General features: G+C 44.0%; 1 protein-coding gene across 4 annotated transcripts; it reads left to right on the top strand.

The window, feature by feature from the left end:
- Positions 1-1092: 1092 nt before the first annotated feature.
- Positions 1093-4182, top strand: RWDD2A (RWD domain containing 2A). Of its 4 annotated transcripts, none has more exons than XM_004580431.3 (3): positions 1093-1236; positions 2146-2375; positions 3364-4182. In XM_004580431.3, the coding sequence occupies exons 2-3, from the start codon at positions 2175-2177 to the stop codon at positions 4039-4041; spliced, it is 879 nt and encodes a 292-aa protein (XP_004580488.2). In that variant the 5' UTR covers positions 1093-1236; positions 2146-2174; the 3' UTR covers positions 4042-4182. The 4 variants fall into 4 exon arrangements, with proteins under 4 accessions (XP_004580488.2, XP_058517095.1, XP_058517086.1 ...); XM_058661112.1 differs by having other exon boundaries at positions 1117-1318; XM_058661103.1 differs by having other exon boundaries at positions 1117-1340.
- Positions 4183-14015: the final 9833 nt, after the last annotated feature.

The following is a 14015-nucleotide window of genomic DNA, read 5'->3' as shown; positions in this document are numbered from 1 at the left end:
AAAACACCGCGCACGGACTGGGAGAACTCTCACACCAAAGTAAAGTTGCCTTTAACTCCACTTTCCACAGCCCTTTGGAATTATTCTCACATACTCTGTATGCCGAAAGAATCAGGACATCCTTCCAAACATAACTGAACCTATCAGCATCTTCGAAGTAGAACCACCTGTGTGGCTGAATTAACGACACACGCTCCAGCCTTCAGCACACCAACACTTCTCTCTGTGGGCTCCTCCAGTTAAGTGGAACTTGCGGTTGCCAATCTCGTATTTTCAGTACACCTGAATCAATTAATTCCCAACTGGCCCGGAGAGTAGTAATCTTACAGCTACCAGCCTCACTATATTGCCTTCCTATTCTTTATTGCATCAATAAGCAAAAAACTATCAGAAATGGTGAGAAAGAACTACTTTTCTCTTGCTGGAAACAGCTGGCATTCTACAATGTTATTTCAACGAGAGCCCAAGTGATCCCGTCTCTTTCGCAAATACAGATACGCTGTTTTGTAAAAACCGACCTGTCCGGAAAGCGTCGTGATTACGCGTAAAAGGGCGTACACCTACCTTGTAAAGTTTCAGAAAAGCCGTCTGAAACGTTTCCACACTTTCTGCATTTTAAGCTTTAAAACTATCTGCACTGAGGATGCAGACACTTATTTTAACCGTAGGTTTTGCCAACTGCCCACAGCGGCCACTCTCACCAGAGCATCTCTGCTCTCCATTCAATCTTCAAACCACGTCAGCTGCGCTCTCCTCCCAGCCCCGCTCTCCACCGTGAGGGCTCGGTGCAGGCTGGGGGTCGGGAACCCCCACACAGTCCCCAGCCGGCGCAGGGGGCGCCCGGGGAGGCGCGTCAGGCGCGGTCCCCGAGCCCATCCACCCCCGAGCCTGCCAGCGGCGCGCCGCTGGGCCCAGGAGCCGGCCGGCCGCCTCACAGGAAGCCGAGCAGCCTGGGACGCTGCAGCTGCCCTCCAGCCCCCGGGCCTCGCTCACCTCGCGCGCACGGGGACCCTCGGCCGGCGCACGCACCTCCGCAGCCTATGCAGCCTCCGCACCCTCGGCACTCCAGGCTCCCGGGTCGCAGACGTGGCTCTGCGTGGCTTCCGGCCCGTCGCCACGCCCCCCGGCCAATGGCGCCGCGGGAGGGCCGCCGGTCACGCGCCGCTCGCGCCTGCGGAACTGCGGTTGCGGCTGCGAGCGGGCTCCGGGGCTGTTGCCGCTGAATGAGCAGGAAGGGTGAGGCCCGCGCTGGACCCGGGGGTTGGGGCCCGAGGCTCCAGAGCAAGGCAGCCGCGGAAACGCAGCCTCCCGTCTCCTGGTCGGGACGCGAGAAGAGGCAGGTCCTGCGCCCCCGGGAGGTCGGGGTACCTGGTGGGCTTGGATGAGGGCTGTGATGAGGACCCAGCCTCGAGCTGGGAGCTCTGACTGGGTAGCCTCTGCCGCAGTGGGCGCCATGACATTTCCCGCATCCCTTTCTGGATCATTGATGTCATCTTCCAATCCTCTGAAGACGAAAAGCATCTTAGGGCCACTGTCATTTCCCCCTTCTGCTCCCTTCTCATCAGGTTCGCTCTAAACGTCAATTATTTATTGACTTCTAAGACTCCACATGCCCCAAGGATACACGGGGGTGGGTGAATCTAGCTTGTCGGGAGCGCCCGACCCATCTAGTGCGACTCCCGGAAAGGGAGATCGGCCCCTCTGGAAGGCAGTGGCACAGAAACGGGGCGGCGGGCCCCTGGCGAGCCCTCTTTCCTCCCTGCACTGCGGCCCTGCAGCTCCGCCCGGGTCCGGGACCCGCAGGGGGATCCAAAGCTGGGCTCCTGCCTTTTCGGAGCATCCACAGGTGTGATTGCCAACCACCTGCAGCGGGACAGCGGGAGCACCTGTTGCAAGCGCAGGTTCCCAGCTCCAGTTCTCGAGGCGGGGTGTAGGAAAAGGGAACTGGGGAAATGGATTTTAATGGAGTCTTTTAGGTAATGTTGTGCCTACTGGATTCGGAGATCAGGCGATAAAACAGAAGGGGGTAAGAGTCGGGGGTTGGTGTCCCCAGCTCCTGCGGGATTGCTTGCAGGTAGATGGAGCTCCGGGAAATGCTGCGGGGTACCGGCTGACCATGACAGCGGCCGTGTCTCGCCTTTCCAGGTTTCCGGGCAGGTTGATTTCGAGCCAACATGTCGGCTTCGGTGAAGGAAAGCCTTCAGCTTCAGCTGCTGGAAATGGAAATGCTGTTTTCCATGTTTCCTAACCAAGGAGAAATAAAGCTTGAAGATGTGAATGCCTTGACGACTATAAAGCGCTATTTGGAAGGCACGAGGGAAGCACTACCACCCAAAATCGAATTTGTGATTACGCTGCAGATTGAGGAGCCTAAGGTGGGTACCCTCATTTGTGGTTGAAGCGTTGGCAGGTGTCCAGGTTTTAACTGGAACATCTAGAAAGGCAAATTTCCTATCCAGGAAATAAAGTGGGAACATTCCAGATGTTTATTTTCTTAGTTATTGAAAAGCAAAAGCTACAAAATGAGGAAAACTCCATGAACTGCCTTTGGAAAAAAAAATTCTAATTTTCATATAAACACACCTTTTGTACAAATACACCTAACATTTTTGTTGAAAATGTCTTGCCGTCTTAAGCTGTTGCTGTTGCTTTGTGCACTCAATTGCTTGGCAATCTCGCTTGTAGTATGGGCTACTTTTTACATATATCAAGATTTTCACAAATCCCAATACTGACTGTAAAAAAAAAAAAAAAAAAACCGCAAAAACTAGTTTTTAAGGTGTGAATTTTTTTTTTTTTTTTTGGTTAATTTTGATGGCACCATTCAGACAGCATTGACAGCTACAAAACCTAAATGCTTGAAGTGACTTTACCTGCCTCTGGGCTTTTCTGCTGGCCAAGGCCACATGTGGCGTTAGCATCTGCGAGCCGCTGTGTTGGCTGTGTCCTAATCCTCCAGTTGTCTCTTCCCCAGGGTAGAATTCCTGCTTCTGTCTTGCTGCTCACACACATCAATGCCACCCTGAACTTCATGGACATACTTCCCACAATTGAATTTACATGTGCTGTATGTGGTTATTTAACGTGTCTCCTTCTCTAGGCTGTAGTCTTAGTGGAGACAGAACTAATGTTGGCTGCTTCATTTCTTAATCCCAGGATAAAATACTGGGCACGTGTAGCTGTTCAAGAAATATCTGATAAAATGAATGCAGCAACAGAAAGAATGATGGATGTAAAGCACTTGGCACATACTTGACAGAAAGATCACAATAACTGTTTCTTTTATTAAAAACAGGCAGCTGCCACTGATAGCTTTTGTGATTTTCTTATGCTCTTTAAATCTCTCTGATTTCCATTTTTAAGGCGAAAATTGATTTGCAAGTAACCATGCCTCACAGCTACCCCTATGCAGCCTTGCAGCTGTTTGGACGGTCAGCTGAGCTTGACCGACACCAGCAGCTGCTGCTCAACAAAGGTCTCACTTCCTACATCGGGACTTTTGACCCAGGTGAGCTCTGTGTGTGCGCAGCGATCCAGTGGCTCCAGGACAACAGCGCCTCATATTTCCTGAACAGAAAGCTCGCGTACGAACCGTCGACACAGGCGAAGCCGGTCAAGAACACGTTCATCCGGATGTGGATCTACAGTCACCATATATATCAGCAGGACCTAAGGAAGAAGATTTTGGAGGTGGGGAAAAGGTTGGATGTGACTGGATTTTGCATGACGGGAAAGCCTGGCATAATCTGTGTGGAGGGTTTCAAAGAGCACTGTGAGGAGTTCTGGCACACGATCAGGTACCCCAACTGGAAGCACATCTCCTGTAAGCATGCAGAAAGCACTGAGACCGAAGGCGACGGCGAGGACCTGCGCCTCTTCCATTCATTTGAAGAACTACTCCTTGAGGCCCATGGGGACTATGGATTAAGGAATGACTATCACATGAACCTGGGCCAGTTCTTAGAATTTCTCAAAAAACACAAAAGTGAGCATGTTTTTCAGATACTATTTGGCATTGAGAGCAAAAGCTCAGATTCTTAGGAAACCATTGGTGACCTAAACTGTTATTTCAATCAGTCAGAGTTTATGTTAATACCAAAGGTCACAGGCTGCATAGAGCATCCTGGATGGAAGACCTAGCTTCTGGATTTTTACCTGGTAATGAATTTCAACTGGTAATGAAATGAAAGGGTTTTTTAACTTGGTAACTTGTGCAATTGTGACGTTGTCCCTAGGTTCTTGTGTGAAGTCATTTGAAAGAATTTCATTGTAAACTAATAAAAACAATCCATTTAACCAGTGATGCTGATTTGCTTAAAGATCAATCTAAATCTCACAGTTAACATCAAACAGTAGTCTGCAGTTACGAATTCATAAATATAACACTTCTCCATCTCTTGATACCAGCACCCCAGTGACACACCAACCTGTGTTACATTATTGCAGATGAACTCTAGATCAAGGTCAAAAACAGAACAAAGGGAGAATACATGTTCGCTCCATTTCTGTGAGTCAAACCCCTAACTCAAACGTTTTTAGTTATACTAGATCTGACACTGGCATAGGAACCACAGGAATGAAGTCACAAAAGCAACACAAATGACGCCCAATGCTGAGTATTCTACTGCCGTTTATTTCAGTTGGTGAATGATACTAGCGAAATTGACACGATTATTTTTAGCCCAGTTCTTTTCCACAAAGGAAGTATGGCTTTTTGTCTACACAGTATTGGGAGGGAATCGGTGTAGCTGACTGCACTGTCATCTTACTTGTGGGAGAAAAACATATATATTTAATTACATTTTGGTGCTCAGTGTTGCCTCTTCTAAAAATTCCAAACCTGACCAGCTGTTTTCTCCTGAGAGCCACCACTCTCAGTAGCTCTTGCTACACCTTTTCAGTACACGGTACCCACCCATCCCCAGGAATTTCTGGGTGTCTCCGATGCTTTCCTGTAAAGGGAGGATGGCCTAAACTGCCAAGGACCTTTCTTGGTGCTCCCCAGGGCTGAAACGCAAAGGAGGGAATATTCTCCCACGTAACCTCCACACGACTCTGAATAGCATGATTGACATTCTTAAGTCTGGGCCTTAAGCAGATAAATTTTTTCCTTTGAAATGAAATAATAAGTACCTACCTACAAAGTTCTTTCCAGCGATTACTTAGCAAAAGTTACTAAAGATACATAAGTAAGCTAAAAGAACTAAAATATAGGGCTCAGTGGGTGGCCTAGCAGCTAAAGTCCTTGCCTTGTACACACTGGGATCCCATATGGGTGCTGGTTCTAATCCCGGGCAGCCCCGCTTCCCATCCAGCTCCCTGCTTGTGGCCTGGGAAAGAAGTCAAGGATGGCCCACAGCTTTGGGACCCTGCACCAACATGGGAGACCATGAAGGGCTCCTGGCTCCTGGCTTCGGTTCAGCACAGCTTTGCCCGTTGCGGCTCACTTGGGGAGTGAATCATCGGACAGAAGATCTTCCTCTCTGTCTCTCCTCTCCTCTGTATATCTGCTGTTTCAATAAAAATAAATAAATCTTTAAAAAAAGGGACTAAAATATACAGCAATCTGATTCTCTATACATATAAATAACCAAAGGGAAAAAATTAGTTTATGATCTCCTTACTATTTTTCAGAACATACTCTTACATACCCAGGCTGAGCATTTAGCAGTAAATCTTTTCTTTAAAGCACTAATAGACATTGCAGGAAAAACATAGATTTTATAGAGCGAATATATAATAATTGAAAATTAAGCTTTGGGCCCGGTGGCGTGGCCTAGCAGCTAAAGTCCTCGCCTTGAAAGCCCCAGGATCCCATATGGACGCCGGTTCTAATCCCGCTCCACTTCCCGTCCAGCTCCCTGCTTGTGGCCTGGGAAAGCAGTCGAGGATGGCCCAATGCCTTGGGACACTGCACCCACGGGGGAGACCCGGGAGAGGTTCCTGGTTCCTGGCATGGGATCGGTGCGCACCGGCCCGTTGCGGCTCACTTGGGGAGTGAATCATCGGACAGAAGATCTTCCTCTCTGTCTCTCCTCCTCTGTGTATATCTGGCTGTAATAAAATGAATAAATCTTTAAAAAAAAAAAAAGAAGAAAAAAGAAAATTAAGCTTTGCATGCATTGTAGACTGCTGGTCCCTTGGCTGTGTTTGCCCGGCCTAATAGAAGCATTTACATCAGTCCCTCCCCCGCACCACACACACACGCACACACGCACAATCTGCAGCACTGCCTCTTCTCTAGATGGTTTAGGAGAAAGTGAATGAAATCACTCCTAAAGAGACGGCTGTGAACATGCCTAGAGTCTACCATCTAGAGTCTACCATGTTTCTGGCCTCCTAAATGCTCAGCAGCTCCACCTCCTTGGCATTCCCCAGCATTTTTCTTTTTCTTTCTTGGGAATGAGAATCTGTGACTATTAAGGTTGGAGACTTGGGAGCCAGAGCAGTGGTTCAGGAGGCTAATCCTCCACTTATCTCTCCAGCATCCCATATGGGCATGGGTTTGTGTCCTGGCCACTCCACTTGAACACAGCCCCCCAATTTTGGCCCTGGAAAGCAGAGCCTGCACTCATGTAAGAGACCTGGCAGAAGTTCCTGGCTCAGCTCAACTCCAGTCACTGCGGCCATTTGAGGAGTGAACAAGCAGGTTGAAGATCTCTTTCTCTGTGTCTCTCCTCCACAAATCTGCCTTTCAAAATAAAAATTTTTAAAAAATGGAGGCCCATTACCTTGAAGATTTTTAAAGATTTTAAAAAATTTATTATAGGGCCTGGCACGTTAGGCTAGGCAAGTCCTTGCCTTGCACACACCAGGAAATATTAAGTACCTGCCTTACAAAGATGTTTCCAGTGATTACTTAGCAAAAGTTACTAAAGATACATAAGTAAGCTAAAAGAACTAAAATATAGGGCCCAGTGGGTGGCCTAGCAGCTAACGTTCTTGCCTTGCACATACCAAGATCCCATAGGGGCGCTGGTTCGTGTGCTAGGCTAGTAAAACCATTGTGGAAGTTAGTATGGAGAGTGCTAAGATAGCTGAAAATTGATCTACCATATAACCCATCTGTCCTACTTCTGGGAAATGAAACCTGCACATGAGAAAGTGACCTGTGATCCTATATTTACAACAGCACAATCTACAATAGCAAAGATATGGAAACAACCCAGAGGCCTGTCAAAAGAAGAATGGATAAAGAAACTGTAGTACATTTACTCTATGGAATGCTACTCAGCCATTAAAAAGAATGAACTACCATTTGCAACAAAATGGTCTCAACTAGAAATAAGCCAATCCCAAAAGGACAAATATATGTTCTCTCTGATATCAGGCAACCTTGATGCAATATACAAGATCAATAGATACATAGGTAAACATGCATTACATACAGTCTCTAGAGGAATTGTATAATAGAGACTATCACATTGAGATGTGAAGAGACAATGCAGTATGCAGCTCTACTCTCTACTTCCACATCGAAGATGGACTGCCAGACTGCTAAATGCACCTTGACAACAGAATGCTGGATTTCTGCCATTCTCTAGATCTAAAATGTCATAGTACAGTTAAATAGAATAATGGACTTGGGACTGTTACTAAAGGAGTGTATCATAGTAACAATATAGGGGAAATTAGTAGGGGTAAGAGGCAATGGAAGGGTAGAAGGGAAAATCACTAAGGCTAAGGAACTGTATTATGCAACATAAAAAAATGGAGCAGCCAGGATTCCAACCAGTACAAGTACTGGCTAAGCGCACTGCACCACAAGGCTCACCCCAGGACATATTTTTAAATGGATATTTGGAAAGAATTCATATTAATAAAAGTTGCAATGTCCTTTTTAAGCTTAGTTTATGATAACATTTCTTTTTAAGATTTATTTTTAATGGAAAGGCAGATATACAGAGAGGAGGAGAGACAGAGAGGAAGATCATCTTTATGATGGTATACTCCCCAAGTGTCTGCAATAGTTGGAGCTGAGCCAATCCAAAGCCAGGAGCCAGGAGCTTCCTCTGGGTCTCCCACATGGGTGCAGGGTCCCAAGGCTTTGAGCTATCCTTGGGTGCTTTCCCAGGCCACAGGCAGGGAGCTGGATGGGAAGCGGAGCCGCCGGGATTAGAACCGGCGACCATATGGGATCCTGGTGTGTTGACGGCAAGGATTTTAACCACTATGCTATTGTACCGGGCCCAACATTTCTTCTAGTATGTTCTTTTCATTCGTTATCCTTTATGTGTTTTGCTAAGACACTTGTGTAATGAAGTGAGGAGCACATGAGTTGGCATACCATAACACAGGGACATCTGAAACATACCTGTGTTAATACAAAATATCGTGCCTATGAACTTGGGTTTTCATGTGATTGCTTGCAAGCCATCCATCTCCTGCTTGAAATTCAGAAGGATCTGAGACCTTCATGGCTCACTTTTAAATGAGACAGTTTTTTAGTTATTCTTAGAACAAATGCATAGTAGTATGTCAAAAGTTATTTGCTTTAGAAGGCAATATATAGGAGGCAATAATAAGAATTCTTTTATATAGATGCCAGATTTTCCTCAGGAACTCTGAGCCTATAGGTCTCTCCCATAGGCTCCTCAGGGTACAGCTAACTTCACTGCAGTGTGGGCCAGCTGGGCAGATCTCTCCTTGTCTCCATCCAAAGCTAGAAGTGTCCTAATGAACCTATACATGGGTCTGAGCAGCACATCCAAGACTTACAGAAGTCCACCCAGCCATAACTGCTTCATCACTCATAGAGGAACCAAGTATGTAGTTTGTTCTTCATAATAATGGCACATCCGAGGCAGATCACACACGGGACCTCACAAAACTTTGCTAAGGTGACAGGTTCTCATGCTTCCATGAGATTCCCTGTTCACCCCGTGACGTCCCAGGCATCCAGGGGATCCACTCATGCCCCACGTCCTCTCAGTGTATCGTCATCAATGTATTAGACGAACGTGCTGCCCTGGACAGTGGTAAGATGGTCAAGGCAGCTGCTTAGCTCAGCACTTAAGATGCTGCTGTCCTACCCTGGAGTTGTCTGGGCTCAGTTCCCAGCTGTGGCTCTTGATCCCAGCTTCCTGAAGACGTGGAAGGCGTTGAAGGTGTTGACGGCGCCACCACCGGACCCTGCCTTCCACATGGGACATCGGAGTTTGTTTCCCAGCTTCAGCTTCCAAGCCTGGCCCAAGCCTGGCTAATGCAGCCGTGAGCCATCACATAGAACTCTCTTTTAAAAATAAAAAATACATTTTAGCAGAATTAACATTTTTAAACATTCTGCACTGTAACTTTTTGAGATAAACTGCTTCAGGTGTCCTTACTAGTATAAGGCCAAAAAAAAAAAAAAAAAAGACTGACTCGTTAGTAACCTAGTGATTGGCTCCAGAACAGAACTGGATAGCAGCTGCACTTGGAACCATCATCTGGTTGTTTGTAACCCATTTGTTTTATGCTAAACATGTTAAACCGATGTGTGCTAGCGAGCACATTCCTGCTTATTTCCAAGATTTAATGATGTGATGTGTCTCTAAATCTTATGGTACTTCCTGTCAAAATAGCACTTTACCAATGAATCAGAGGTCTGCTGCAGGGATCGTGTCAGACAAAATAAAGAGAACAATTTTTAATAAATACATGTAATTTTATCAGCTTAAAAAACAAATTGATTCATGTAAAAATCAATTCCAACCCTTCACAGGGAAAAGAACTGCAGAATGGGTTCATTACTCTAGCACACATTGTTTCACAGACCACCACTGATGCTTCTTCAGAGCTCTTTGCAGATGACCTCCGAAACTATCTAGCACTTTCCTTTCTGCAATCTACTATCATCGCAGTAAAAAAAGAGCCTCAACAAAAGATTTTGGAACCACATTTTATGTTTAGGAGTTTGTCATCTGTGGAGTCTTTCCCTCCCAGCTGTCAGTTTAGTGCTTGGCTGGTATTCAGCAGGAATGCATACTGCACTGGTGCCATTCCTGTGTTTGATCAGTATCTTGCTTCCTGGAGCAAACTCTAAGTACACAGTACCTGTTCATGTATGGCTATTTCCACCTGTCCCCATTACTTCATTGCTACAGAATGCTGCTATGAAGACTCCACGAACTCTCCCCATGTCTCTTTGAAATACAGAACCTATTTAACCATATTATTTCCTACAAGCCTTTCTTTCTCTGGTCCTTGTCTGAGTCCAACTTTAGGTCCCCACCCTCTCTCGCAATGACCATCAAGATAGCTCCAGAAACCCCTCAAAACAAACAAACAAACAAATCTAGAATAGATAGACAGAGAACAACAAGGAAAGCATAGAATCAGACAGGAAACGGTCAGTGTGGATTCACTTATACCTTACTAGGTAGGACACAAAGATTAGTTACTACTCACTAGGGTATTGAAGATTTCTCTGCACACCCCTCCTAAAACTGTTCACCTAAACTGTTGACACATGTCTTGTTAGAGTTATAGAGTTAGACTACCCGAAAAACAGCCAGGTTCAGCAAAATCATGCTTCAACGCTATAAACTACTAAATACTAAAATTAAAATAGACATGAGACAGCTGAGTAGTAATCTATAGATTACTATTTTAAGGTGTATATAACCCGGTTGTATATAAACTAAAATTGAAATGTCAATGAAGAAGTCACAGCATGTGGTTAAGAACTTGCATTTTTTTTTAACATATTGGTTACTCAATACCATGTCAATTAAATCCATAACGATATAAATTGTTACTGATGTTATGTTGGGGCTTTTAATTGATTGGGATGATACTCCGTCGGCTCTACCTTCAGACCAGAGATGGTCTCCCCAACAAGCCATTGAATTTATCTGAACAATAAGATGCTGGACTTTATGCTTGGTATATGCTTGCAATGAAAGAATCTCAACGGAATTTGAACTGTGGTAATGCAACAAGGTGAAGGAATCCACCATGGGGGGAGGGTTAGGGGAGGGGTGGGGGAAATCCCAGTGCCTATAAAACTGTGTCACATAATGTAATGTAATCAATTAAAAAACAAGAGGGCCTGGCGGCATGGCCTAGCGGCTAAAGTCCTTGCCTTGAACGCCCCGGGATCCCATATGGGCGCTGGTTCTAATCCCGGCAGCTCCACTTCCCATCCAGCTCCCTGCTTGTGGCCTGGGAAAGCAGTCGAGGACGGCCCAATGCATTGGGACCCTGCACCCACGTGGGAGAACCGTAAGAGGTTCCTGGTTCCCCGCTTCGGACCGGCATGCATCGGCCCGTTGTGGCTCACTTGGGGAGTGAATCATCGGACGGAAGATCTTCCTCTCTGTCTCTCCTCCTCTGTGTATATCTGGCTTTGTAATAAAATAAATAAATCGTTAAAAAAAAAAAGAAAGAAAAAAAAGCTAATATTGAAATGTATGCAAACGCCCCCCCCAAAAAAGATTCTACAAATTCTCCTCATGCCTCTTCGAAATATAGAACCTATTTAACCATATTATTTCCTACAAGCCTCCCCAGCTTACAGAAAGTCATGAAAATGCTGTAATATAAGTAGTATTACAATCACCATTTTTTCATGCCTTTAGTCAAAGGGGTGTAACTGATAGGTCCTTTCAGGAGCCTGAGCCAGGGACTATAACCCCTGGGGGTCAGCGTGCATGCAACAAGACCACTCCAACATTCCTGTCCTTGTTAACCTCTCAGTATCCCGCCCCCAGATCCTCAATTTCATTTAGTGCAGGCTGTTTTTAACTCCACATATTTCACTGAACATTCATATCTGCTAGAGTATTCTCTTCTTTGCTTTTGTAAACTGACCTCATTACTTAGGGAGAGAGGTGAGTTAAGATAGCAAGTTATTAGCATATTTGTTTGCTGCACTGTGTATTTCAGTCCATTTTTGCTTCATGCATTTAAAGCCATTGTATTCAGCACACAATTATGTCTAGTGGCTGACCCTTTTATCACAGCATCTGATAATATGACTTGTCTTAAAATCTCCTTATCTACTAATGACAGCGCAGCTAGCTTCAGTAGTCGTACCTTTTTAAGGGACTTTTACCATTCTTTTTCCTTCAACCTTTTTGTAGCTCCAACTCTTAAAAACAGCATACATTTTATCTTTTTGAAACAAGTCAAACTGATCCCATTGCAACTTTAGTGAAATTTGTCCACTTTATTCAAATAAATTTGAAACACAAAAAAAGCAATTTAATAACCTTTGTCTTGGAGCGCTGAGCTCACTTGCATTTAAATATAACTATCAACAAAGTTGATTTTTAGTCTCCCATCTTGCTATTTGTTTAACATTTAACCCATGAATTAAGCTGTATGATTTTTATTCTTCCTTTATCCTTCTTTTGGATTAATCGAGTGAAAATTATTTCCTCTATTAGCTTTTTTACAAACTATTTTGCTGTATTATTTTTAGTGGTTATTCTAGATGTCTCTGTATGCTTCCTTAGTGTATTACAATATTTCCCATGGAATACTGTAGGCCTACGATTGCTCATGGAGATTGTTCATGAAGTGATATGTTACCTGAAGTAACATTTCTTGACTTGATTATATATTGTTTTGTGAATAATGAACAACTATATAATCCTTCCTTCCACTCTGCCCTACATTTTACTTCTACATATTTGTTGCTATACATTTTACTTCCACATATTTGATAAACCTTACATAATTATTTGCATCAATTATTTGCGTTAAACTATTCATAAAACCTCACATTCATATTAACATAAGTATAGACTGCATCACAGTATTCCCTATTTCTCACACATTAACGCTTCTTGGCACTTTTTATTTCGTCCGGCAGATCCACACTAGCCTCTGAAATAACTTCATTGAGTGCAGCTAGCAATGTCGTTCTGGGGACCACAACTCAACTTGTCCGAAACATCTTCATCTTGCCTTCATTTCCAAAGGATATTTCCTCTATGTAGGGAATTCTAAGTTATCAGCATTATTCTTTCAGAACCTTAAGAATGTTTTTCATTATCCTTTATGCTTTATAATTTTTTTTTCACTTGGAGATTCCCAGCTATTAGTTGTAGGCTGATGTTTTCCATTTCCCTGAGAAATTCTTGGCCATTTAATACTGGTTGTGCTCCTGGCATGCCAGCGCTCAAATGTTGAACTATTTCAAGTTAGACAGCTTATATTTCCGGCTCTTTTTTTCTCACCTTGCAGTTCAGAATCTGAGAAATTTCAAGTGGTCTTCGTTTAAGATCATCAATTTGTTCTTCTGGCTACTATCAGCCCATCCACTGAATTCTTCATTTCATACATTGTTTTTCAGATTTACAATACACACTTCATTCCTTAAATATTATATTTTCTGAAAAACTCAAATTTTCTTCTGTTTTGTCTTTTTCTCTAAGCCCATAAGCATTACTGTCATTAGTGGTGACATCTTTTTCTTTCTTGACTACAGACAATAGTTTTAAAAAGAACTCTAAATACTGAAGTAAATATATTTTTTCTGAGAGGGTGCTAGGGCAGGTGAGAAGCTGAGAACTTGAATCCGGAGATGTGCCAGACCAGGGCTGGATCACTTGGGAGTGAATCAGACACATTATCTTCCTCTCTGTCTTTCCTCCTCTCTGTATTTCTGACTTTGCAATAAAAGTAAATAAATCTTTAAAAAAAATTAATTAAAAAAATACCAAAACCAATTCTACTCACAACTAAAACAATCTTGAAACACTATCAATTTTCAATAACATCACAGATTAGTTTATTTTGAACAACTTCTTAACACTTTTTTTGCCATAAAGTGATAGCATTTATTTAAAATCGGAGGAAGTAGCAGACAAACATGGGCCATCCTTGAGGATGGAGAGGGCCAGGAAAGTGCAGGTGGGTGAGCTGGAGGTATGCACCTTCCGTCCACTACACCACAGGGACAGACATTCTAATACTTTTTAAAGCTTTACTTAAAAAACAGAAAACTCTACAACTGTTTCCATTAGACCAATCACGTTCTAAAGTAAGTGGTCTTGGTAGCCGGAATACTGTGATATCTGATAGAA

This window comes from Ochotona princeps, chromosome 1 (assembly GCF_030435755.1).
Source record: "Ochotona princeps isolate mOchPri1 chromosome 1, mOchPri1.hap1, whole genome shotgun sequence".
NCBI classification, from domain to species: domain Eukaryota; kingdom Metazoa; phylum Chordata; class Mammalia; order Lagomorpha; family Ochotonidae; genus Ochotona; species Ochotona princeps.
The sequence above is the reverse complement of the archived record's forward strand: the minus strand, read 5'-3'. Positions and strand labels throughout refer to the sequence as shown.

Bases quoted from the DNA above. Each gene is read 5' to 3' on its own strand.
- RWDD2A (XM_004580431.3), top strand. From the start codon at position 2,175: ATGTCGGCTTCGGTGAAGGAAAGCCTTCAGCTTCAGCTGCTGGAAATG. The intron at 2,376-3,363 runs GTGGGTACCCTC...TCCATTTTTAAG, and splicing joins TGCAGATTGAGGAGCCTAAG to GCGAAAATTGATTTGCAAGT.